The following is a 24195-nucleotide window of genomic DNA, read 5'->3' as shown; positions in this document are numbered from 1 at the left end:
GATGTAGAATATATATATATTAGGGATGCACCGAAATGAAAATTTGTGGCCGAAGCCGAATAAAATTTAAACGCTTGGCCGAATACCGAATAATGAATGCAGTTTTTCACAATTTTTTTAATATTGCATAATCAATCAATCAATCAATGTTTACTTATATAGCCCTAAATCACTAGTGTCTCAAAGGGCTGCACAAACCACCACGACATCCTCGGTAGGCCCACATAAGGGCAAGGAAAACTCACACCCAGTGGGACATTGGTGACAATTATGACTATGAGAACCTTGGAGAGGAGGAAAGCAATGGATGTCGAGCAGGTCTAACATGATACTGTGAAAGTTCAATCCACAATGGATACAACACAGTCGCGAGAGTCCAGTCCAAACACAGCAGCGAGAGTCCCGTTCACAGCGGAGCCAGCAGGAAACCATCCCAAGGGTAGCGGACCAGCAGCGCAGAGATGTCCCCAGCCGATACACAGAGGGACATAGAAGAAAAAGAAAAGAAACGGCAGATCAACTGGTCTAAAAAGGGAGTCTATTTAAAGGCTAGAGTATACAAATGAGTTTTAAGGTGAGACTTAAATGCTTCTACTGAGGTGGCATCGCGAACTGTTACCGGGAGGGCATTCCAGAGTACTGGAGCCCGAACGGAAAATGCTCTATAGCCCGCAGACTTTTTTTGGGCTTTGGGAATCACTAATAAGCCGGAGTCCTTTGAACGCAGATTTCTTGCCGGGACATATGGTACAATACAATCGGCAAGATAAGATGGAGCTACACCGTGTAGTATTTTATACGTAAGTAGTAAAACCTTAAAGTCACATCTTAAGTGCACAGGAAGCCAGTGCAGGTGAGCCAGTACAGGCGTAATATGATCAAACTTTCTTGTTCTTGTCAAAAGTCTAGCAGCCGCATTTTGTACCAACTGTAATCTTTTAATGCTAGACATGGGGAGACCCGAAAATAATACGTTACAGTAGTCGAGGCGAGACGTAACAAACGCATGGATAATGATCTCAGCGTCTTTAGTGGACAGAATGGAGCGAATTTTAGCGATGTTACGGAGATGCATAAATAGCCTAGAATAAATATTTAGACATGTTTTGCAAATAAAGTAATTTTTTTATTGAATATCGACATTTTTTTAATATTCCAGTAGTCTTTGCTTTTCAAACAAGCACAGTTTTTCATTTATATTAGGCCTTCAAACAAAACATGCATTCCAAAAAAAAAAAAAATGAAGTGCATTAAAGTGGATAAACCCACAACAAATGAATTATTGTCCTTTTGGCAAAAGTCTGCTTAGCCACAGTAGATATGCTAATAATGTAAACAGAAGGCTCAAGTAAATCTCAATTAAGTGTGTGCTTGTAACCTCATACACTTATACAGGTAGCCTACACAACAGGCTAATAATGTAAACAGAGGCCCCACTAAATCTCAATAAGTGTGTGCTTGTAACCTCATACACTTATACAGGTACACAACATATCCAAACGTCACCGCACGTTGGTTGATTGCGTCACCGCGTCAAAAAATTGCGTCACACGCCACTATTCGGCCTTGTTTTTAACTCATTCCACCGAAGGCCGAATGTGGCTTTTTTTTGCCATATTCGGCCGAATATATTCGGTTACCGATTAATCCGTGCATCCCTAATTATATATATATATACATATATGGAGAATAAACTCTTTGTTTAAATCAGGGGGCCCAAACTTTTCCCGCTGAGGGCCACAGACTGACAAATCAAAGATGCAGGGCCCATTTTGGTAGTTTTCACCTTCAAAACCAGTATGATGTGTTGATTTATTTTCCTAGAACTATAAAAAAGCAATTTGGATAGAAATTTCCAGTGAATGTTGACGAGTTTAGCTGATCTGAAATGCTAACAGGTAGCATGCTGGCCCGATAGTGTCAATTAACGAAAAACAATATGAGCAAAATGAGTTAAAAAGAAAAGCAAGCATGCTAAATATACTATGCTAACAGTTAGCATAGTAATAAATGACACTGAGGTGTATACCTGTTGAATTGGCTAAAAACAAAACCTACCATCTTCATGTTATCATGCTAAAATGCTAACAGTAACATGCATCAAGTACCAACATGTTATTCTAAGGTGTATACCTACAAATTTGCTAAAAAAAAAGCTAGCATGCTTACAGTTCTATGTTAACATACTAACAATAGCATGCTAACAGGTCTATGTTAACATACTAACAATAGCATGCTAACAGTTCTATGTTAACATACTAACAATAGCATGCTAACAGGTCTATGTTAACTACTAACAATAGCATGCTAACAGTTCTATGTTAACCTACTAACAATAGCATGCTAACAGTTCTATGTTAACATACTAACAATAGCATGCTAACAGTTTTATGTTAACATACTAACAATAGCATGCTAACAGTTCTATGTTAACATACTAACAATAGCATGCTAATAGTTCTATGTTAACATACTAACAATAGCATGCTAACAGTTCTATGTTAACATACTAACAATAGCATGCTAACAGGTCTATGTTAACCTACTAACAATAGCATGCTAACAGTTCTATGTTAACATACTAACAATAGCATGCTAACAGTTCTATGTTAACATACTAACAATAGCATGCTAACAGTTCTATGTTAACATACTAACAATAGCATGCTAACAGTTTTATGTTAACATACTAACAATAACATGCTAACAGGTCTATGTTAACCTACTAACAATAGCATGCTAACAGTTCTATGTTAACATACTAACAATAGCATGCTAACAGGTCTATGTTAACCTACTAACAATAGCATGCTAACAGTTCTATGTTAACCTACTAACAATAGCATGCTAACAGTTCTATGTTAACATACTAACAATAGCATGCTAACAGTTTTATGTTAACATACTAACAATAGCATGCTAACAGTTCTATGTTAACATACTAACAATAGCATGCTAACAGTTCTATGTTAACATACTAACAATAGCATGCTAACAGGTCTATGTTAACCTACTAACAATAGCATGCTAACAGTCCTATGTTAACATACTAACAATAGCATGCTAACAGTTCTATGTTAACATACTAACAATAGCATGCTAACAGTTTTATGTTAACATACTAACAATAACATGCTAACAGGTCTATGTTAACCTACTAACAATAGCATGCTAACAGTTCTATGTTAACATACTAACAATAGCATGCTAACAGGTCTATGTTAACCTACTAACAATAGCATGCTAACAGTTCTATGTTAACCTACTAACAATAGCATGCTAACAGTTCTATGTTAACATACTAACAATAGCATGCTAACAGTTTTATGTTAACATACTAACAATAGCATGCTAACAGTTCTATGTTAACATACTAACAATAGCATGCTAACAGTTCTATGTTAACATACTAACAATAGCATGCTAACAGGTCTATGTTAACCTACTAACAATAGCATGCTAACAGTCCTATGTTAACATACTAACAATAGCATGCTAACAGGTCTATGTTAACATACTAACAATAGCATGCTAACAGTTCTATGTTAACATACTAACAATAGCATGCTAACAGTTCTATGTTAACATACTAACAATAGCATGCTAACAGTTCTATGTTAAAGCCCTACTGAAACCCACTACTACCGACCACGCAGTCTGATAGTTTATATATCAATGATGAAATATTAACATTGCAATTTCCCGCGGAGTTTCTTGTTGAAAACGTGGCGGAATGATGACGCGTATGATGACGTCTCGGGTTGTAGCGGACATATTAGCCCAGCACCACTTCCGGCTAAAAGTCGTCTCTTTTCATCGCATAATGACACAGTAATTTGGACATCTGTGTTGCTGAATCTTTTGCAATTTGTTCAATTAATAATGGAGACTATAAAGAAGAATGCTGTTGGTGGAAAGCGGTGGATTGCAGCTGCCTTTTGCACCGAAAAACAGTTTCTTTGTTTGTTGTGAAGCTTTAACACAGAGCGGTCAAGCAAACATGTTTCTCTACGTCAACCAGCATGTTTCTGGTTGGGAAAATTGTGATATTAAGTCGGCTCTTACCGGAGACTTGAGTGGATTATGCGACCTCCTCCTGTAGCTGTCAAAAAGGCAGCTGTGATATTGGCTTCTCGGAGAGACACTGGCGTTCACCGCAGCCCTCCGACTTTCAGTTATGACTTTATAATCCCACTAAAACACTTAACAGAATAAGCAGATAAGGGATTTTCCAGAATTATCCTAGTAAATGTGTCTAACAACATCTGAATCGCTGACAATGCCGTCGCCTTTTCTTTTTTTTATTTGTGCTTCACTCAAACTTTCCTCATCCACAAATCTTTCATCCTCGCTCAAATTAATGGGGAGCTCGTCGCTTTCTCGGTCCGAATTGCACTTGCTGCTGGTGGCTATGATTATAAACAATGTGAGGATGTGAGGAGCCCTACAACCTGTGACGTCACGCGCACATCGTCATCTACTTCCGGTAAAAGCAAGGCTTTTTTATTTTTTTTAAAAGTTGCGAACTTTATTGTCGATGTCTACTAAATCCTTTCAGCAAAAATATGGCAATATCGCGAAATGAACAAGTATGACACATAGAATGGACCTGCTATCACCGTTTAAATAAGAAAATCTCATTTCAGTAGGCCTTTAACCTACTAACAATAGCATGCTTACAGTGTCTATGTTATCTGCTTATTGTGTTAAGTGTTTTAGTGAGATTATATAGTCATACCTGAAAGTCGGAGGGCTGTGGTGAACGCCAGTGTCTCTCCGAGAAGCCAATGGAGGAGCCAAGATCACAGCTGCCTTTTTGACAGCCACAGGAGGAGGTCGCATAATCCACTCAAGTCTCCGGTAAGAGCCGACTTAATATCACAATTTTCTCAACCAGAAACTTGCTGGTTGACGTAGAGAAACATGTTCGCTTGACCGCTCTGTGATAAAGCTTCACAACAATTAAAGAAACACCAGCTGTGTCTTGGTGCTAAAGACAGCTGCAATCCACCGCTTTCCACCAACAGCATTCTTCTTTGACGTCTCCATTATTAATTTAACAAATTGCAAAAGATTCAGCAACACAGAAGTCCAAAATACTGTGTAATTATGCAATGAAAAGTGACGACTTTTAGCAGTAAGTGATGCTGGGCTAATATGTCCGCTACAACCCGAGACATCACAAACACGCGTCATCATACGTGTCATCATTCCGCGACGTTTTCAACAAGAAACTCCACGGAATATTTAAAATTGTAATTTAGTAAACTAAACCGGCCGTATTGGCATGTGTTGCAATGTTAAGATTTTATCATTGATTTATAAACTATCAGACTGCGTGGTCGGTAGTAGTGGGTTTCAGTAGTCCTTTAACATACTAACAATAGCGTGCTAACAGTTCTATATTAACATACTAACAGTTCTATGTTAACATATTAACAATAGCGTGCTAACAGTTCTATGTTAACATTCTAACAAAAGCGTTCTAACAGTTCTATGTTACCATACTAACAGTTCTATGTTAACATATTAACAATAACATGCTAACAGTTCTTTGTTAACATACTAACAATAGCGTGCTAACAGTTCTATATTAACATACTAACAGTTCTATGTTAACATATTAACAATAGCGTGCTAACAGTTCTATGTTAACATTCTAACAAAAGCGTTCTAACAGTTCTATGTTACCATACTAACAGTTCTATGTTAACATATTAACAATAACATGCTAACAGTTCTTTGTTAACATACTAACAATAGCGTGCTAACAGTTCTATATTAACATACTAACAGTACTATATTAACATACTAACAATAGCGTGCTAACAGTCTATGTTAACATACTAACAGTAGCATGCTGACCGTTATATGTTAACATACTAACAGTAGCATGCTAACAGTACTATGTTAACATATTAACAATAGCATGCTAACAGTTCTTTGTTAACATACTAACAATAGCGTGGTAACAGTTCTATATTAACATACTAACAGTTCTATGTTAACATTGTAACAAAAGCGTGCTAACAGTCCTATGTTACCATACTAACAGTCCTATGTTAACATATTAACAATAGCATGCTAACAGTTCTTTGTTAACATACTAACAGTTCTATGTTAACATATTAACAATAGCGTGCTAACAGTTCTATGTTAACATACTAACAGTAGCATGCTACCGTTATATGTTAACATACTAACAATAGCGTGCTAACAGTTCTATATTAACATACTAACAGTTCTATGTTAACGTATTAACAATAGCGTGCTAACAGTCTATGTTAACATACTAACAGTAGCATGCTAACCGTTATATGTTAACATACTAACAGTAGCATGCTAACAGTTCTATGTTAACATATTAACATAGCATGCTAACAGTTCTTTGTTAACATACTAACAATAGCGTGCTAACAGTTCTATATTAACATACTAACAGTCCTATGTTAACGTATTAACAATAGCGTGCTAACAGTCCTATGTTAACATACTAACAGTAGCATGCTAACCGTCATATGTTAACATACTAACAGTAGCATGCTAACAGTTCTATGTTAACATATTAACAATAGCATGCTAACAGTTCTTTGTTAACATACTAACAATAGCGTGCTAACAGTTCTATATTAACATACTAACAGTTCTATGTTAACATATTAACAATAGCGTGCTAACAGTTCTATGTTAACATTCTAACAAAAGCGTGCTAACACTATATTTTACCATACTAACAGTTCTATGTTAACATATTAACAATAGCATGCTAACAGTTCTATGTTAACATACTAACAGTAGCATGCTAACCGTTATATGTTAGCATACTAACAATAGCCTGCTAACAGTTCTATGTTAACAGACAAACAGTAGCATGCTAACCGTTATATGTTAACATACTAACAACAGTGTGCTAACAGTTCTGTGTTAACATACTAACAATAGCGTGCTAACAGTTCTATATTAACATACTAACAGTTCAATGTTAACATATTAACAATAGCGTGCTAACAGTTCTATGTTAACATACTAACAACAGTGCGCTAACAGTTGGCATTACTGAAACACCAAAATATATGATACTGAGATGTATACCTGTTAAATTAACTTGAAAAAAAGCTAGCATGCTAATGTTAGCATGGTAAAATGCAAAAATACGATTAAGTTGTCAATGTTTCTTTTCAGAGGGATGTAAAGCAATATGAGACATGACAAAATACTGTAGGTTAGAAGATGATTGAAAAGACGACATTGTGTTTTCTCGCAGCTGTACGCCACGGGCTACGGCGCCGGAGGCCGGCTGGGCATCGGGGGGACAGAGTCGGTGTCGGCCCCGACCCTGCTGGAGTCCATCCAGCACGTCTTCATCAGGAAAGTGGCGGTGAACTCGGGAGGGAAGCACTGCTTGGCGCTGTCCTCCGAGGGAGAAGTGTACTCGTGGGGCGAGGCGGAGGACGGCAAACTGGGCCACGGCAACAGAAGGTCAGCAAAAGTGCTGGATACAACTCCAAGGAGGTCTCGTCCCACCTAGTCTCCTCTCGTCCCTCAGCCCCTGCGATCGTCCTCGGGTGATCGAGTCCCTGCGGGGACTGGAGGTGGTGGACATCGCCGCGGGAGGAGCACACAGCGCCTGCATCACGGCCAGCGGCGAGCTCTTCACCTGGGGGAAGGGCCGATACGGACGACTGGGTCACGGGGACAGCGAGGACCAGCTGAAGCCCAAGTTGGTCAGTGAACGCAACCTTCATTATTAACACCTTGCAAGAAAGTTGGTCAGTGAACGCAACCTTCATTATTAACACCTTGCAAGAAAGCTGGAAACTCTTATCATGATATTAGTGATTTATATCCGGAATTATTGATATGTTTTCTGAACTGTGGAAAATAAGGAGGAGGAGAGGAAGTACATGTATTTTCTGCAGGTTTAGTGGCAGGAAATAGCGGCTGTGTAACATTATTCTTATTTAACTATGGAAAATAATTTTTGTTTTGTTTTTAATAATTGTTTAAATATTATTAATATACTGATCGATATTGATAATTATTGACATTTTTTTATGATCTGTGGAAAATAAGGAGCAGGAGAAAAATCTGTTTTATTTGAAACGTAACTTCCTGTGATTATAATCAAGCAGACAGGAAATGTCAACAAAATAGTCAAATCATATTGAACACTTTTTAATAAAATCTTAAAAATAAGGAATTTGTAAGAAATGCTTCATAAAGTGTAAGAAAATAGTGTAAGGTGTGAAAATGTAATCATAGAGAAACCTGAGAGGAACTATTTTCTGGCAAGAAATAACGGCTGTGTAACATGAATTTGCCATGTTATTCTTATTTTACTATGGAAATACATTTTTGTTTAGCAGTAATTGTTTAAATATTATTAATATATCAGTCGATATTGATAATTATTGATATTTTTTATGATCTGTGGAAAATAAGGAGCAAGAGAAAAATCTTCCTGTGATTATAATCAGGGCAGACAGGAAGTGTCAACAAAATAGTCAAATCACATTGAACACTTTTTAATAAAATCTTAAAAATAAGGAATTTGTAAGAAATGCTTCATAAAGTGTAAGAAAATAGTGTAAGGTGTGAAAATGTAATCATAGAGGAACTATTTTCTTCAGATTTAGTGGCAGGAAATAACGGCTGTGTAACATGAATTTGCTATGTTATTCTTATTTTACTATGGAAATACATTTTTGTTTAGCAGTAATTGTTTAAATATTATTAATATATCAGTCGATATTGATAATCATTGATATTTTTTATGATCTGTGGAAAATAAGGAGCAAGAGAAAAATCTTCCTGTGATTATAATCAAGGCAGACAGGAAATGTCAACAAAATAGTCAAATCACATTGAACACTTTTTAATACAATCTTAAAAATAAGGAATTTGTAAGAAATGCTTCATAAAGTGTAAGAAAATAGTGTAAGGTGTGAAAATGTAATCATAGAGGAACTATTTTCTTCAGATTTAGTGGCAGGAAATAACGGCTGTGTAACATGAATTTGCTATGTTATTCTTATTTTACTATGGAAAATAATTTTTGTTTTGTTTTTAATAATTGTTTAAATATTCTTAATATACTGATCGATATTGATAATTATTGAAATTTTTTATGATCTGTGGAAAATAAGGAGCTGGAGAAAAATCTGTTTTATTTGAAACGTAACTTCCTGTGATTATAATCAAGCAGACAGGAAATGTCAACAAAATAGTCAAATCACATTGAACACTTTTTAATAAAATCTTAAAAATAAGGAATTTGTAAGAAATGCTTCATAAAGTGTAAGAAAATAGTGTAAGGTGTGAAAATGTAATCATAGAGGAACTATTTTCTTCAGATTTAGTGGCAATAAATAACGGCTGTGTAACATGAATTTGCTATGTTATTCTTATTTTACTATGGAAATACATTTTTGTTTAGCAGTAATTGTTTAAATATTATTAATATATCAGTCGATATTGATAATTATTGAAATTTTTTATGATCTGTGGAAAGTAAGGAGCAGGAGAAAAATCTGTTTTATTTGAAACGTAACTTCCTGTGATTATAATCAAGCAGACAGGAAATGTCAACAAAATAGTCAAATCATATTGAACACTTTTTAATAAAATCTTAAAAATAAGGAATTTGTAAGAAATGCTTCATAAAGTGTAAGAAAATAGTGTAAGGTGTGAAAATGCAATCATAGAGGAACTATTTTCTGGCAAGAAATAACGGCTGTGTAACATGAATTTGCCATGTTATTCTTATTTTACTATGGAAATACATTTTTGTTTAGCAGTAATTGTTTAAATATTATTAATATATCAGTCGATATTGATAATTATTGATATTTTTTATGATCTGTGGAAAATAAGGAGCAAGAGAAAAATCTTCCTGTGATTATAATCAAGGCAGACAGGAAGTGTCAACAAAATAGTCAAATCACATTGAACACTTTTTAATAAAATCTTAAAAATAAGGAATTTGTAAGAAATGCTTCATAAAGTGTAAGAAAATAGTGTAAGGTGTGAAAATGTAATCGTAGAGGAACTATTTTCTTCAGATTTAGTGGCAAGAAATAGCGGCTGTGTAACATGAATTTGCTATGTTATTCTTATTTTACTATGGAAAATAATTTTTGTTTTGTTTTTAATAATTGTTTAAATATTCTTAATATATTGATCGATATTGATAATTATTGACATTTTTTATGATCTGTGGAAAATAAGGAGCAGGAGAAAAATGTTTTATTTGAAATGTAACTTCCTGTGATTAATAATCAAGCAGACAGGAAATGTCAACAAAATAGTCAAATCACATTGAACACTTTTTAATAAAATCTTAAAAATAAGGAATTTGTAAGAAATGCTTCATAAAGTGTAAGAAAATAGTGTAAGGTGTGAAAATGTAATCATAGAGGAACTATTTTCTTCAGATTTAGTGGCAATAAATAACGGCTGTGTAACATGAATTTGCTATGTTATTCTTATTTTACTATGGAAATACATTTTTGTTTAGCAGTAATTGTTTAAATATTATTAATATATCAGTCGATATTGATAATTATTGAAATTTTTTATGATCTGTGGAAAATAAGGAGCAGGAGAAAAATCTGTTTTATTTGAAACGTAACTTCCTGTGATTATAATCAAGCAGACAGGAAATGTCAACAAAATAGTCAAATCACATTGAACACTTTTTAATAAAATCTTAAAAATAAGGAATTTGTAAGAAATGCTTCATAAAGTGTAAGAAAATAGTGTAAGGTGTGAAAATGTAATCATAGAGGAACTATTTTCTTCAGATTTAGTGGCAAGAAATAGCGGCTGTGTAACATGAATTTGCTATGTTATTCTTATTTTACTATGGAAATAAATTTTTGTTTAGCAGTAATTGTTTAAATATTATTAATATATCAGTCGATATTGATAATTATTGATATTTTTTATGATCTGTGGAAAATAAGGAGCAAGAGAAAAATCTTCCTGTGATTATAATCAAGCAGACAGGAAGTGTCAACAAAATAGTCAAATCACATTGAACACTTTTTAATAAAATCTTAAAAATAAGGAATTTGTACGAAATGCTTCATAAAGTGTAAGAAAATAGTGTAAGGTGTGAAAATGTAATCATGGAGAAACCTGAGAGGAACTATTTTCTTCAGATTTAGTGGCAGGAAATAGCGGCTGTGTAACATGAATTTGCCATGTTATTCTTATTTAACTATGGAAAATAATTTTTGTTTGGTTTTTAATAATTGTTTAAATATTCTTAATATACTGATCGATATTGATAATTATTGACATTTTTTTATTATCTGTGGAAAATAAGGAGCAGGAGAAAAATCTGTTTTATTTGAAATGTAACTTCCTGTGATTATAATCAACCAGACAGGAAATGTCAACAAAATAGTCAAATCATATTGAACACTTTTTAATAAAATCTTAAAAATAAGGAATTTGTAAGAAATGCTTCATAAAGTGTAAGAAAATAGTGTAAGGTGTGAAAATGTAATCATGGAGAAACCCGAGAGGAACTATTTTCTGGCAAGAAATAACGGCTGTGTAACATGAATTTGCTATGTTATTCTTATTTTACTATGGAAATACATTTTTGTTTAGCAGTAATTGTTTAAATATTATTAATATATCAGTCGATATTGATAATTATTGATATTTTTTATGATCTGTGGAAAATAAGGAGCAAGAGAAAAATCTTCCTGTGATTATAATCAAGGCAGACAGGAAGTGTCAACAAAATAGTCAAATCATGTTGAACACTTTTTAAGAAAATCTTAAAAATAAGGAATTTGTAAGAAATGCTTCATAAAGTGTAAGAAAATAGTGTAAGGTGTGAAAATGTAATCATAGAGGAACTATTTTCTTCAGATTTAGTGGCAAGAAATAGCGGCTGTGTAACATGAATTTGCTATGTTATTCTTATTTTACTATGGAAAATAATTTTTGTTTTGTTTTTAATAATTGTTTAAATATTATTAATATACTGATCGATATTGATAATTATTGACATTTTTTATGATCTGTGGAAAGTAAGGAGCAGGAGAAAAATCTGTTTTATTTGAAACGTAACTTCCTGTGATTATAATCAAGCAGACAGGAAATGTCAACAAAATAGTCAAATCATATTGAACACTTTTTAATAAAATCTTAAAAATAAGGAATTTGTAAGAAATGCTTCATAAAGTGTAAGAAAATAGTGTAAGGTGTGAAAATGTAATCATAGAGGAACTATTTTCTGGCAAGAAATAACGGCTGTGTAACATGAATTTGCCATGTTATTCTAATTTTAATATGGAAATACATTTTTGTTTAGCAGTAATTGTTTAAATATTATTAATATATCAGTCGATATTGATAATTATTGATATTTTTTATGATCTGTGGAAAATAAGGAGCAAGAGAATAATCTTCCTGTGATTATAATCAAGGCAGACAGGAAATGTCAACAAAATAGTCAAATCATATTGCACACTTTTTAATAAAATCTTAAAAATAAGGAATTTGTAAGAAATGCTTCATAAAGTGTAAGAAAATAGTGTAAGGTGTGAAAATGTAATCATGGAGAAACCTGAGAGGAACTATTTTCTGGCAAGAAATAGCGGCTGTGTAACATGAATTTGCCATGTTATTCTTATTTTACTATGGAAAATAATTGTTGTTTTGTTTTTAATAATTGTTTAAATATTCTTAATATATTGATCGATATTGATAATTATTGACATTTTTTATGATCTGTGGAAAATAAGGAGCAGGAGAAAAATGTTTTATTTGAAATGTAACTTCCTGTGATTATAATCAAGCAGACAGGAAATGTCAACAAAATAGTCAAATCACATTGAACACTTTTTAATAAAATCTTAAAAATAAGGAATTTGTAAGAAATGCTTCATAAAGTGTAAGAAAATAGTGTAAGGTGTGAAAATGTAATTATAGAGAAACCTCAGAGGAACTATTTTCTTCAGATTTAGTGGCAAGAAATAGCGGCTGTGTAACATGAATTTGCCATGTTATTCTTATTTAACTATGGAAAATAATTTTTGTTTTGTTTTTAATAATTGTTTAAATATTCTTAATATACCGATCGATATTGATAATTATTGACATTTTTTATGATCTGTGGAAAATAAGGAGCAGGAGAAAAATCTGTTTTATTTGAAATGTAACTTCCTGTGATTATAATCAAGCAGACAGGAAATGTCAACAAAATAGTCAAATCATATTGAACACTTTTTAATAAAATCTTAAAAATAAGGAATTTGTAAGAAATGCTTCATAAAGTATAAGAAAATAGTGTAAGGTGTGAAAATGTAATCATAGAGAAACCTGAGAGGAACTATTTTCTGGCAAGAAATAGCGGCTGTGTAACATGAATTTGCCATGTTATTCTTATTTTACTATGGAAAATAATTTTTGTTTTGTTTTTAATAATTGTTTAAATATTCTTAATATATTGATCGATATTGATAATTATTGACATTTTTTATGATCTGTGGAAAATAAGGAGCAGGAGAAAAATATGTTTTATTTGAAACGTAACTTCCTGTGATTATAATCAAGCAGACAGGAAATGTCAACAAAATAGTCAAATCACATTGAACTCTTTTTAATAAAATCTTAAAAATAAGGAATTTGTAAGAAATGCTTCATAAAGTGTAAGAAAATAGTGTAAGGTGTGAAAATGTAATCATAGAGGAACTATTTTCTTCAGATTTAGTGGCAGGAAATAACGGCTGTGTAACATGAATTTGCTATGTTATTCTTATTTTACTATGGAAATACATTTTTGTTTAGCAGTAATTGTTTAAATATTATTAATATATCAGTCGATATTGATAATCATTGATATTTTTTATGATCTGTGGAAAATAAGGAGCAAGAGAAAAATCTTCCTGTGATTATAATCAAGGCAGACAGGAAGTGTCAACAAAATAGTCAAATCACATTGAACACTTTTTAATAAAATCTTAAAAATAAGGAATTTGTACGAAACGCTTCATAAAGTGTAAGAAAATAGTGTAAGGTGTGAAAATGTAATCATAGAGAAACCTGAGAGGAACTATTTTCTTCAGATTTAGTGGCAAGAAATAGCGGCTGTGTAACATGAATTTGCCATGTTATTGTTATTTTACTATGGAAATACATTTTTGTTTAGCAGTAATTGTTTAAATATTATTAATATATCAGTCGATATTGATAATTATTGAAATTTTTTATGATCTGTGGAAAATAAGGAGCAAGAGCAAAATCTTCCTGTGATTATAATCAAGGCAGACAGGAAATGTCAACAAAATAGTCAAATAATATTGAACACTTTTTAATAAAATCTTAAAAATAAGGAATTTGTAAGAAATGCTTCATAAAGTGTAAGAAAATAGTGTAAGGTGTGAAAATGTAATCATAGAGGAACTATTTTCTTCAGATTTAGTGGCAGGAAATAGCGGCTGTGTAACATGAATTTGCCATGTTATTCTTATTTTACTATGGAAAATAATTGTTGTTTTGTTTTTAATAATTGTTTAAATATTCTTAATATACTGATCGATATTGATAATTATTGAAATTTTTTATGATCTGTGGAAAATAAGGAGCTGGAGAAAAATCGGTTTTATTTGAAACGTAACTTCCTGTGATTATAATCAAGCAGACAGGAAGTGTCAACAAAATAGTCAAATCATGTTGAACACTTTTTAATACAATCTTAAAGATAAGGAATTTGTAAGAAATGCTTCATAAAGTGTAAGAAAATAGTGTAAGGTGTGAAAATGTAATCATAGAGGAACTATTTTCTTCAGATTTAGTGGCAGGAAATAACGGCTGTGTAACATGAATTTGCTATGTTATTCTTATTTTACTATGGAAATACATTTTTGTTTAGCAGTAATTGTTTAAATATTATTAATATATCAGTCGATATTGATAATTATTGATATTTTTTATGATATGTGGAAAATAAGGAGCAAGAGAAAAATCTCCCTGTGATTATAATCAAGGCAGACAGGAAGTGTCAACAAAATAGTCAAATCACATTGAACACTTTTTAATACAATCTTAAAAATAAGGAATTTGTAAGAAATGCTTCATAAAGTGTAAGAAAATAGTGTAAGGTGTGAAAATGTAATCATAGAGGAACTATTTTCTTCAGATTTAGTGGCAAGAAATAGCGGCTGTGTAACATGAATTTGCCATTTTATTCTTATTTTACTATGGAAAATAATTGTTTTGTTTTTAATAATTGTTTAAATATTCTTAATATATTGATCGATATTGATAATTATTGACATTTTTTAAGGTCTGTGGAAAATAAGGAGCAGGAGAAAAATCTGTTTTATTTGAAATGTAACTTCCTGTGATTATAATCAAGGCAGACAGGAAATGTCAACAAAATAGTCAAATCATATTGAACACTTTTTAATACAATCTTAAAAATAAGGAATTTGTAAGAAATGCTTCATAAAGTGTAAGAAAATAGTGTAAGGTGTGAAAATGTAATCATGGAGAAACCTGAGAGGAACTATTTTCTGGCAAGAAATAGCGGCTGTGTAACATGAATTTGCTATGTTATTCTTATTTTACTATGGAAATACATTTTTGTTTAGCAGTAATTGTTTAAATATTATTAATATATCAGTCGATATTGATAATTATTGATATTTTTTATGATCTGTGGAAAATAAGGAGCAAGAGAAAAATCTTCCTGTGATTATAATCAAGCAGACAGGAAGTGTCAACAAAATAGTCAAATCACATTGAACACTTTTTAATAAAATCTTAAAAATAAGGAATTTGTAAGAAATGCTTCATAAAGTGTAAGAAAATAGTGTAAGGTGTGAAAATGTAATCATAGAGGAACTATTTTCTTCAGATTTAGTGGCAGGAAATAGCGGCTGTGTAACATGAATTTGCTATGTTATTCTTATTTAACTATGGAAAATAATTGTTGTTTTGTTTTTAATAATTGTTTAAATATTCTTAATATACTGATCGATATTGATAATTATTGACATTTTTTATGATCTGTGGAAAATAAGGAGCAGGAGAAAAATCTGTTTTATTTGAAATGTAACTTCCTGTGATTATAATCAAGCAGACAGGAAATGTCAACAAAATAGTCAAATCACATTGAACACTTTTTAATACAATCTTAAAAATAAGGAATTTGTAAGAAATGCTTCATAAAGTGTAAGAAAATAGTGTAAGGTGTGAAAATGTAATCATAGAGGAACTATTTTCTTCAGATTTAGTGGCAATAAATAACGGCTGTGTAACATGAATTTGCTATGTTATTCTTATTTTACTATGGAAATACATTTTTGTTTAGCAGTAATTGTTTAAATATTATTAATATATCAGTCGATATTGATAATTATTGATATTTTTTATGATCTGTGGAAAATAAGGAGCAAGAGAATAATCTTCCTGTGATTATAATCAAAGCAGACAGGAAATGTCAACAAAATAGTCAAATCATATTGAACACTTTTTAATAAAATCTTAAAAATAAGGAATTTGTAAGAAATGCTTCATAAAGTGTAAGAAAATAGTGTAAGGTGTGAAAATGTAATCATGGAGAAACCTGAGAGGAACTATTTTCTGGCAAGAAATAGCGGCTGTGTAACATGAATTTGCCATGTTATTCTTATTTTACTATGGAAAATAATTGTTGTTTTGTTTTTAATAATTGTTTAAATATTCTTAATATATTGATCGATATTGATAATTATTGACATTTTTTATGATCTGTGGAAAATAAGGAGCAGGAGAAAAATGTTTTATTTGAAACGTAACTTCCTGTGATTATAATCAAGCAGACAGGAAATGTCAACAAAATAGTCAAATCATATTGAACACTTTTTAATACAATCTTAAAAATAAGGAATTTGTAAGAAATGCTTCATAAAGTGTAAAAAATAGTGTAAGGTGTGAAAATGTAATCATAGAGAAACCTGAGAGGAACTATTTTCTGGCAAGAAATAACGGCTGTGTAACATGAATTTGCCATGTTATTCTTATTTTACCATGGAAATAATTTTTTGTTTAGCAGTAATTGTTTAACTATTATTAATATATCAGTCGATATTGATAATTATTGATATTTTTTATGATCTGTGGAAAATAAGGAGCAAGAGAAAAATCTTCCTGTGATTATAATCAAGGCAGACAGGAAGTGTCAACAAAATAGTCAAATCACATTGAACACTTAACAATAAGAGCTTAAAAATAAGGAATAGGTAAGAAATGCCTCATAAAGTGTAAGAAAATAGTGCAAAGTATAAAAATATAACCCCACTGAAAGGGTTCACATCAATTTTCAGACGTTAGGTATTCATTTAGCTGCTGTGCAACAATTTTTTGGGAGTATTTTAGAGATAAAGGGGAGGTGCGATACCAGCGGACGGTCAGAATCGAGGTTGGGTCTTTTAAGCACAGGATGAATAAATGAAAACATGTAAACATAGTGAAACCTGAGAACTATTATCTGAAGGTTTAGTGGCAGGAAGTTACAGCTGTGCTCTAAAGGGTGAGCTGCCTTGCGTTTTTTTTATTTTTTTTGGGAGCAAATCCAAAAATTTGTCCTGGTGACTTTTCCTCTTTGATCCACAATTTAATAATTTTTACTTTCTCTACTCACTCCTTGCAAAGAATCAAAGAAACGTAATAGTTGATACTGTCGCCTGATTGGCTGTCGGCGTGTCACTCCCACTTCCTGCTTGTCCCAGTTGTCTTAGTTCATGCCATACTTCCGCTTTCCTTCCACCAAGAAGAAGAAAAAAAATCAAACGTTTTATCAAACGTATTCTTTTATTGATATTATTTACTTTTCAACTCATGAAATAAGTAGAGGTACTGTGCATATTTGATGATATCAGCAAAAAAACAAGTTTCGGGTTATATGGGGTTGTACATAATTGTTGGTCGTATTCTACAAAAGGTAAACATGCTAGGCTACTAAGTGTTAGCAGCCACACAACAGCAAAGCATACAATAGCTCACAAGCTAAACTTACGTTGGGATGTGTCCTAAACCTACTACTTTTTTGGCACCGATCAAATCCCACCGGTTCTACCGGGCACCAATTCACGTCAAATCCAGCACTGCCGTGTTACTTGGCGATCACTCCAGCAGCACTGAGAGTGGACTCGGCCAAACCACCTCTATGGAATGTTGCAGTTTTTAATACAAACAAAGAAATTGACTCAAAAAAATCCCTCCAATGTAAGAAAAGTAAGGCTCCACTTTTCCAAAGTTGCGCTAGCTTGATGCTAATAAACATTGGCTTTGATAGTAACATGCTACCGATTAGCATTAGCGATTTTAACATGGCGATTTCCACACCTCCAAATGTGTTCATGAGAACTACGACCTGATTGAGTGATTGAAACTTTTATTAGTAGATTGCACGGTACAGTACATATTCCGTACAATTGACCACTAAATGGTAACACCCCAATAAGTTTTTTCACCTTGTTTAAGTCGGGGTCCACGTTAATCAATTCATGGTAATTGATTGACGCACGTTACAATCAAACAGCCGGTGCATACACTGCAAAAAGTCAGTGTTGAAAAACAAGAAAAAAAAATACAAAAATTTACTTGAATTAAGCAAAATTATCTGTCAATAGAACAAGAAAATTTAGCTTGTCAAAACTTTCCAAAACAAGTCAAATTAAAGCTGCAAGCAGCGATGGACGGGACCGAGTATATATGGAAGTGGCTTAGGAGAGGGAAGTCTTGGCTTCCCACATATAAGTTAGAACATATTGTAGTTTTTACCTTCCATAACGTGACTACTGACAGATATAAGTTAGGATTATACACTACTTTTTATTATAAATGTTGTAGTTTTTACCTTCCATAACGTGTGTACTGACAGAAGTTCGAAAAACCCGATGCTAACTGCCCATTGAAAATACATGGGTACGGCTAGTAGCTACTATTAGCAAACAAATAGACCTACCAACTCGGCGCATGAAAAGTTCGGATGGCCTTAAAACGCCACAACAGTCAGGCACCATATGTAAGTACTCAAAATAAAGACTCGACATGCAAAGAAATTCAATCGGAGCAGAATAATAGAAGGAAAGGGATTAAAACCCGTTGCTAACCGCCCATTGAAAATACATGGGTACGGCTAGTAGCTACTATTAGCAAACAGATAGACTTACCAACTCGGTGCATGAAAAGTTCGGATGGCCTTAAAACGCCACAACAGTCAGGCACCATATGTAAGTACTCAAAATAAAGACTCGACATGCAAAGAAATTCAATTGGAGCAGAATAATAGGAGGATAGGGATTAAAACCCGTTGCTAACCGCCCATTGAAAATACATGGGTACGGCTAGTAGCTACTATTAGCAAACAGACTTACCAACTTGGCGTAATATCTTAACATCGCACACTCTCTCGTCGCAACTCGGCCATGATGGTCGGCACCTATAAGTTTACAGTTAGTTGTAAAATGTTGGACGGTTGTTTTTACAATATGCAGGCGAATGACAACTTTAAAACATAACGGCTTAGCTACGGCACCTGGCAGCCATCTTGGTATAGACGATCACAGCCCCTCCCTCACGAATGTTGGCGCGTGCGCGCCAGCAGCAGACGGTACGGAAAAAAACGGGGAAAAAAACGTCTCCCTCACTGTGTCTGCGCACGGCGGCCATCTTTGAAATGGTTTTGAAATCCGTAGCAGTAATTAAAATCCGTAGCAGTAATTAAAACTATTTTCATCAACTTTTAATCAGAAAGGTTCAATCTCTCTCCTGTGGTTGTTTGAAGCCGACACGACAAACGCACTCAGAGGAGATAATGTTTGAAACAAGGTGACCGGTTTTTACAAAACTTTTGTTTTGAAGGGGGAATTGCAAACTTCCTGTTGCTTTTTGCTGTGGCTTGTCAATATATGGAATGTAGGTCTAAGTGAGACCTACATAGAGGTTTTTGTTTCATGTCTCTACGACATTTCTACTGGAAGTTACAGGCAGTTTTGTCTGTGTTTTCTTCCGAGGTGCAGTTTTGTCTGTGTTTTATTCATAGGGGGCGCTAGAGAGCAATTTTGAGTTTTGGGGTTAGGTTTTCTTGATTAGATCGCAATTTTTGCCAGTCCTGATGTGTGTGTCCAGTCTGGTGAGTTTTGAAGCATGTTAAGGGGGTCAAAGTTTAAAGAGGCAAAGGTGAGTGTTTTTACAAAACTTTTGTTTTGAAGGGGGAATTGCAAACTCCCTGTTGATTTTTGCTGTGGCTTGTCAATATATGGAATGTAGGTCTAAGTGAGACCTACATAGAGGTTTTTGTTTCATGTCTCTACGACATTTCTACTGGAAGTTACAGGCAGTTTTGTCTGTGTTTTCTTCCGAGGAGCAGTTTTGTCTGTGTTTTATTCATAGGGGGCGTTAGAGAGCAATTTTGAGTTTTAGGGTTAGGTTTTCTTGATTAGATCGCAATTTTTGCCAGTCCTGATGTGTGTGTCCAGTCTGGTGAGTTTTGAAGCATGTTAAGGGGGTCAAAGTTTAAAGAGGCAAAGGTGAGTGTTTTTACAAAACTTTTGTTTTGAAGGGGGAATTGCAAACTCCCTGTTGATTTTTGCTGAAGGATGTCAGTGTATAAAATCTAGGTCTAAGTGAGACCTACATGGATGTTTTTGGTTCATGTCGCTACGACATTCCTACTGGAAGTTACAGGCAGTTTTGTCTGCGTTTTCTTCCTAAGGGGCGCTAGAGCGCAATTTTTTGTTTTGGGGTTAAGTTTTTGATTAAATCGCAATGTTCGCCAGTCCTGATGTGTGTCAAATTTGGTGAGTTTTGAAGCATGTTAAGGGGGTCGAATTACAGCTCAAAGCTGCGGAATGATATTTAAGAAAGAATAAAACGCCAGAAATTCAATAGGGTCCTCTGTCCCAAAGGGACATTCGGTCCCGAATAAGCTAACCTCAATGAACCCCAAAAATATCTTAAAATAAGTATATTCTCACTAATAACAAGTGCACTTTTCTTGATAGAAAAAAAAAAAACGAGTCCTTTTTTCTTAATATGTTGAAAAATATTCTTAAATGAAGTAAATGCTAGTGCCATTATCTTGAAATAATGATATGCGCTCAGCATTACATTTCTTGAAACTAGCAATCTTATGCTAAAAACTACTTTATTATTCTTAATGGAAAGGAAGCAGTTAAGAATATATTTTTAAACTGTGAGAGGTCATTCAGGACCAAAACACTTAAAACAAGTAAAACACTCATAAAATCTGCTTAGTGAGAAGAATGATCTTATCAGACAAAAAAATAAGCAAATATATCCCTTATTTGAGATATTTAATCAAACTTGGATTTCAGTTTTCGCAGTGTAATAAGTACAACACTTACAGTATTTACACTTTTTAGGGCATAACATAAAAAATTATAAAAAATCACACCATAAATAATACCCTACTGACATCTAAAGTCTTGGGACTTGCAACTTAATGTCACACTTGGTCATGGAACAAGATATACTGGACAGCAGTTTTCATAATCACAATGTTGCAATTTTTTTTTTTATTTTACAATCAAAGACATTTAATATTTATTAACGCATTAAAGAGTTTTGAAAATCGGTACCTTTGAGTCAATTCCCACTGCCAAGTACAGGGAATCGGGACCGTATTGGTTCAGATCTGAACGTTCGCCACCCCTTCTGATAAATGTCCGTTAGTGAACAATATTGCAGTATAAAAAGCACATTTGTATTAAATAATTATTATTTGCATATTACTTACACATACAAAGCAGTATCAGAAAGTATCCAGTAACAAACGTGTCCGCATCATTTGATTTTCCTGTATCATGAACTGAGTGTTAAGAGTCATCGTGGCCACTCTTGTGTCGCCAAAATAAAAATAATCATCAGTCCACTTCAACTTCAAGACAGCACGAGTCCATTCCAGACGGGTAATAACCAATAGGTTAGCCTTTTTTTATAACCTTTACTAACATTGCACGCTACAAAATAAGACAAGTGTTTATGATTCCTGCTGATATCGTATCAGACTACTATTGGCAGAGGTGTGTAGTAACGCGCTACATTTACTCCGTTACATCTACTTGAGTAACTTTTGGGATAAATTGTACTTCTAAAAGTAGTTTTTATGCAACATACTTTTACTTTTACTTGAGTATATTTATAGAGAAGAAACGCTACTTTTACTCCGCTCCATTTATCTACAATCATCTCGTTACTCGCTACTTTTTTTTTTATTGATCTGTTAATGCACGTTCTGTTTGTTTTGATTTTGTCAGACACGCATTCAAAGTAGGAACTACGCATGCCTGCGTTTCACCAATCAAATGCAGTCACTGGTGACGTTGGACCAATCAAACAAAACCAGGCGGTCACGTGACCGTCACACGTCGAAACCGACCTAAAAAAGCAGAAAAAGTTATTGGGGTGTTACCATTTAGTGGTCAATTGTGCAGAATATGTACTGTACTGTGCAATCTACTAATAAAAGTTCCAATCAATCAATCAAAAGTGTAAAGGAAAAAAAGACACTTTTTATTTCAACCGTACTTCCCGTCACAAGCCTGAAGACTGATCGCACAGTTCCTGTCTTCACAATAAAAGCGCCGCTCCATCGCGCTTGCGCTAACAAAATAAGAGTCTCCGAAAGCCAGCACTAACAAGCGAGCAAGCTACGGAGTTTGCCGCCAATGTATTTCTTGTAAAGTGTATAAAAACGAATATGGAAGCTGGACAGATAAGATGCCAAAAACCAACGACTCTCATGTGGTATTAGACAGAAAAGAGGAACTTTTTTTCTCCTCCATTTGAACATGTGGACATTATCAGCACTACTGTCTGATTCCAATTAATGCAAGTCATCAGAATCAGGTAATACACCAACTTATATTCTTGTTTTTGTGAAATATAGGAATCTATATGTTAAACATGCATGTATATTTATTAAAACACCTTTAACATGTCAACAAAAACGGCAAAATAAAAAAACTATAAATTATATACTGTATATATATATATATATATATGTGTGTGTATGTATATATGAGGTAGATCACCTCGACTTGATCATTTACTAAGTAATTGATTAACGTTGAAAAACTTATTGGGGTGTTACCATTTAGTGGTCAATTGTACAGAATATGTACTGTACTGTGCAATCTACTAATACAAGTTTCAATCAATCAATCAATAAATGCCTACTGAGCCTATGGTGCTGTTAAGTTATTGTGGCTCAATTTGCCTTAATGTTTTTATTTTAATGTATTATTATTTAATATATATTATTGTTGTAGTTGCTTAAGAGATATTCCTGGCTATGAATTTGCTCATTGCTATTTTTATGTTTTTGTGCATTATTTTTTGCCGTAATCAGGTTACTCATCAGTTACTCAGTACTTGAGTAGTTTTTTCACAACATACTTTTTACTTTTACTCAAGTAAATATTTGGGTGACTACTCCTTACTTTTACTTGAGTAATAAATCTCTAAAGTAACTGTACTCTTACTTGAGTACAATTTCTGGCTATTCTACCCACCTCTGACTATTGGTATCGGCCATTATTCAGGGCTCTAATAATTGTATCAGGCACATTTTTGGTACATTAAATACTATTGTTGTGTAAAAAAAGGTCCAGTGTGAATATTAAAATAGCCAATTGTGTCAAATTGATCCTTTCTTTTGAAGTCTACTAGCGTGTAATGCACACCAGCGCCACCCGCAGGACTGGAGGAGGGCACGTCGTGAATGATTCAGTCTTTGTGATTGTCCAGCGTGATATTGGGTCCCTAATACACCACTTCCCGGTCCATGCCGCGTCCAGGTGGACGCACTGCAGGGTCACCGTGTCATCGACGTGGCGTGCGGCAGCGGCGACGCGCAAACTCTGTGTCTGACGGACGACGGCATGGTGTGGTCCTGGGGAGACGGCGACTACGGCAAACTGGGCCGAGGCGGCAGCGACGGATGCAAAATACCCATGAAGGTACGTCTTCTCGTCCGCCGTGTTGCAGTCAGAAAAAAAACCTTTCCTTTTTTGTCAACTCCAGATCGATTCCCTGACGGGCGCGGGCGTGATGAAAGTGGAGTGCGGCTCGCAGTTCTCGGTGTCCCTGACCAAGGCCGGAGCCGTGTACACGTGGTACGTCCCACGCCCCCCACCTGGTCGTCACCGCACATAACCGGAC

General features: G+C 33.8%; 1 protein-coding gene across 7 annotated transcripts in view; it reads left to right on the top strand.

Annotated features, from left to right (window-relative positions):
- herc2 (HECT and RLD domain containing E3 ubiquitin protein ligase 2) overlaps nt 1-24195 on the top strand; it is a 274014-nt gene that overhangs the window by 205121 nt on the left and 44698 nt on the right. For all 7 annotated transcript variants that reach the window (XM_061888270.1, XM_061888266.1, XM_061888265.1 and 4 more), the window contains exons 77-80: nt 7265-7479; nt 7547-7724; nt 23832-23993; nt 24058-24149. In XM_061888270.1, the coding sequence (XP_061744254.1) occupies nt 7265-7479; nt 7547-7724; nt 23832-23993; nt 24058-24149 (647 nt within the window). The remainder of the gene's footprint in view (nt 1-7264; nt 7480-7546; nt 7725-23831; nt 23994-24057; nt 24150-24195) is intronic.

Source organism: Nerophis ophidion, linkage group LG26, assembly GCF_033978795.1.
Source record: "Nerophis ophidion isolate RoL-2023_Sa linkage group LG26, RoL_Noph_v1.0, whole genome shotgun sequence".
NCBI classification, from domain to species: domain Eukaryota; kingdom Metazoa; phylum Chordata; class Actinopteri; order Syngnathiformes; family Syngnathidae; genus Nerophis; species Nerophis ophidion.
This window is presented reverse-complemented; position numbering and strand designations above follow the sequence as displayed.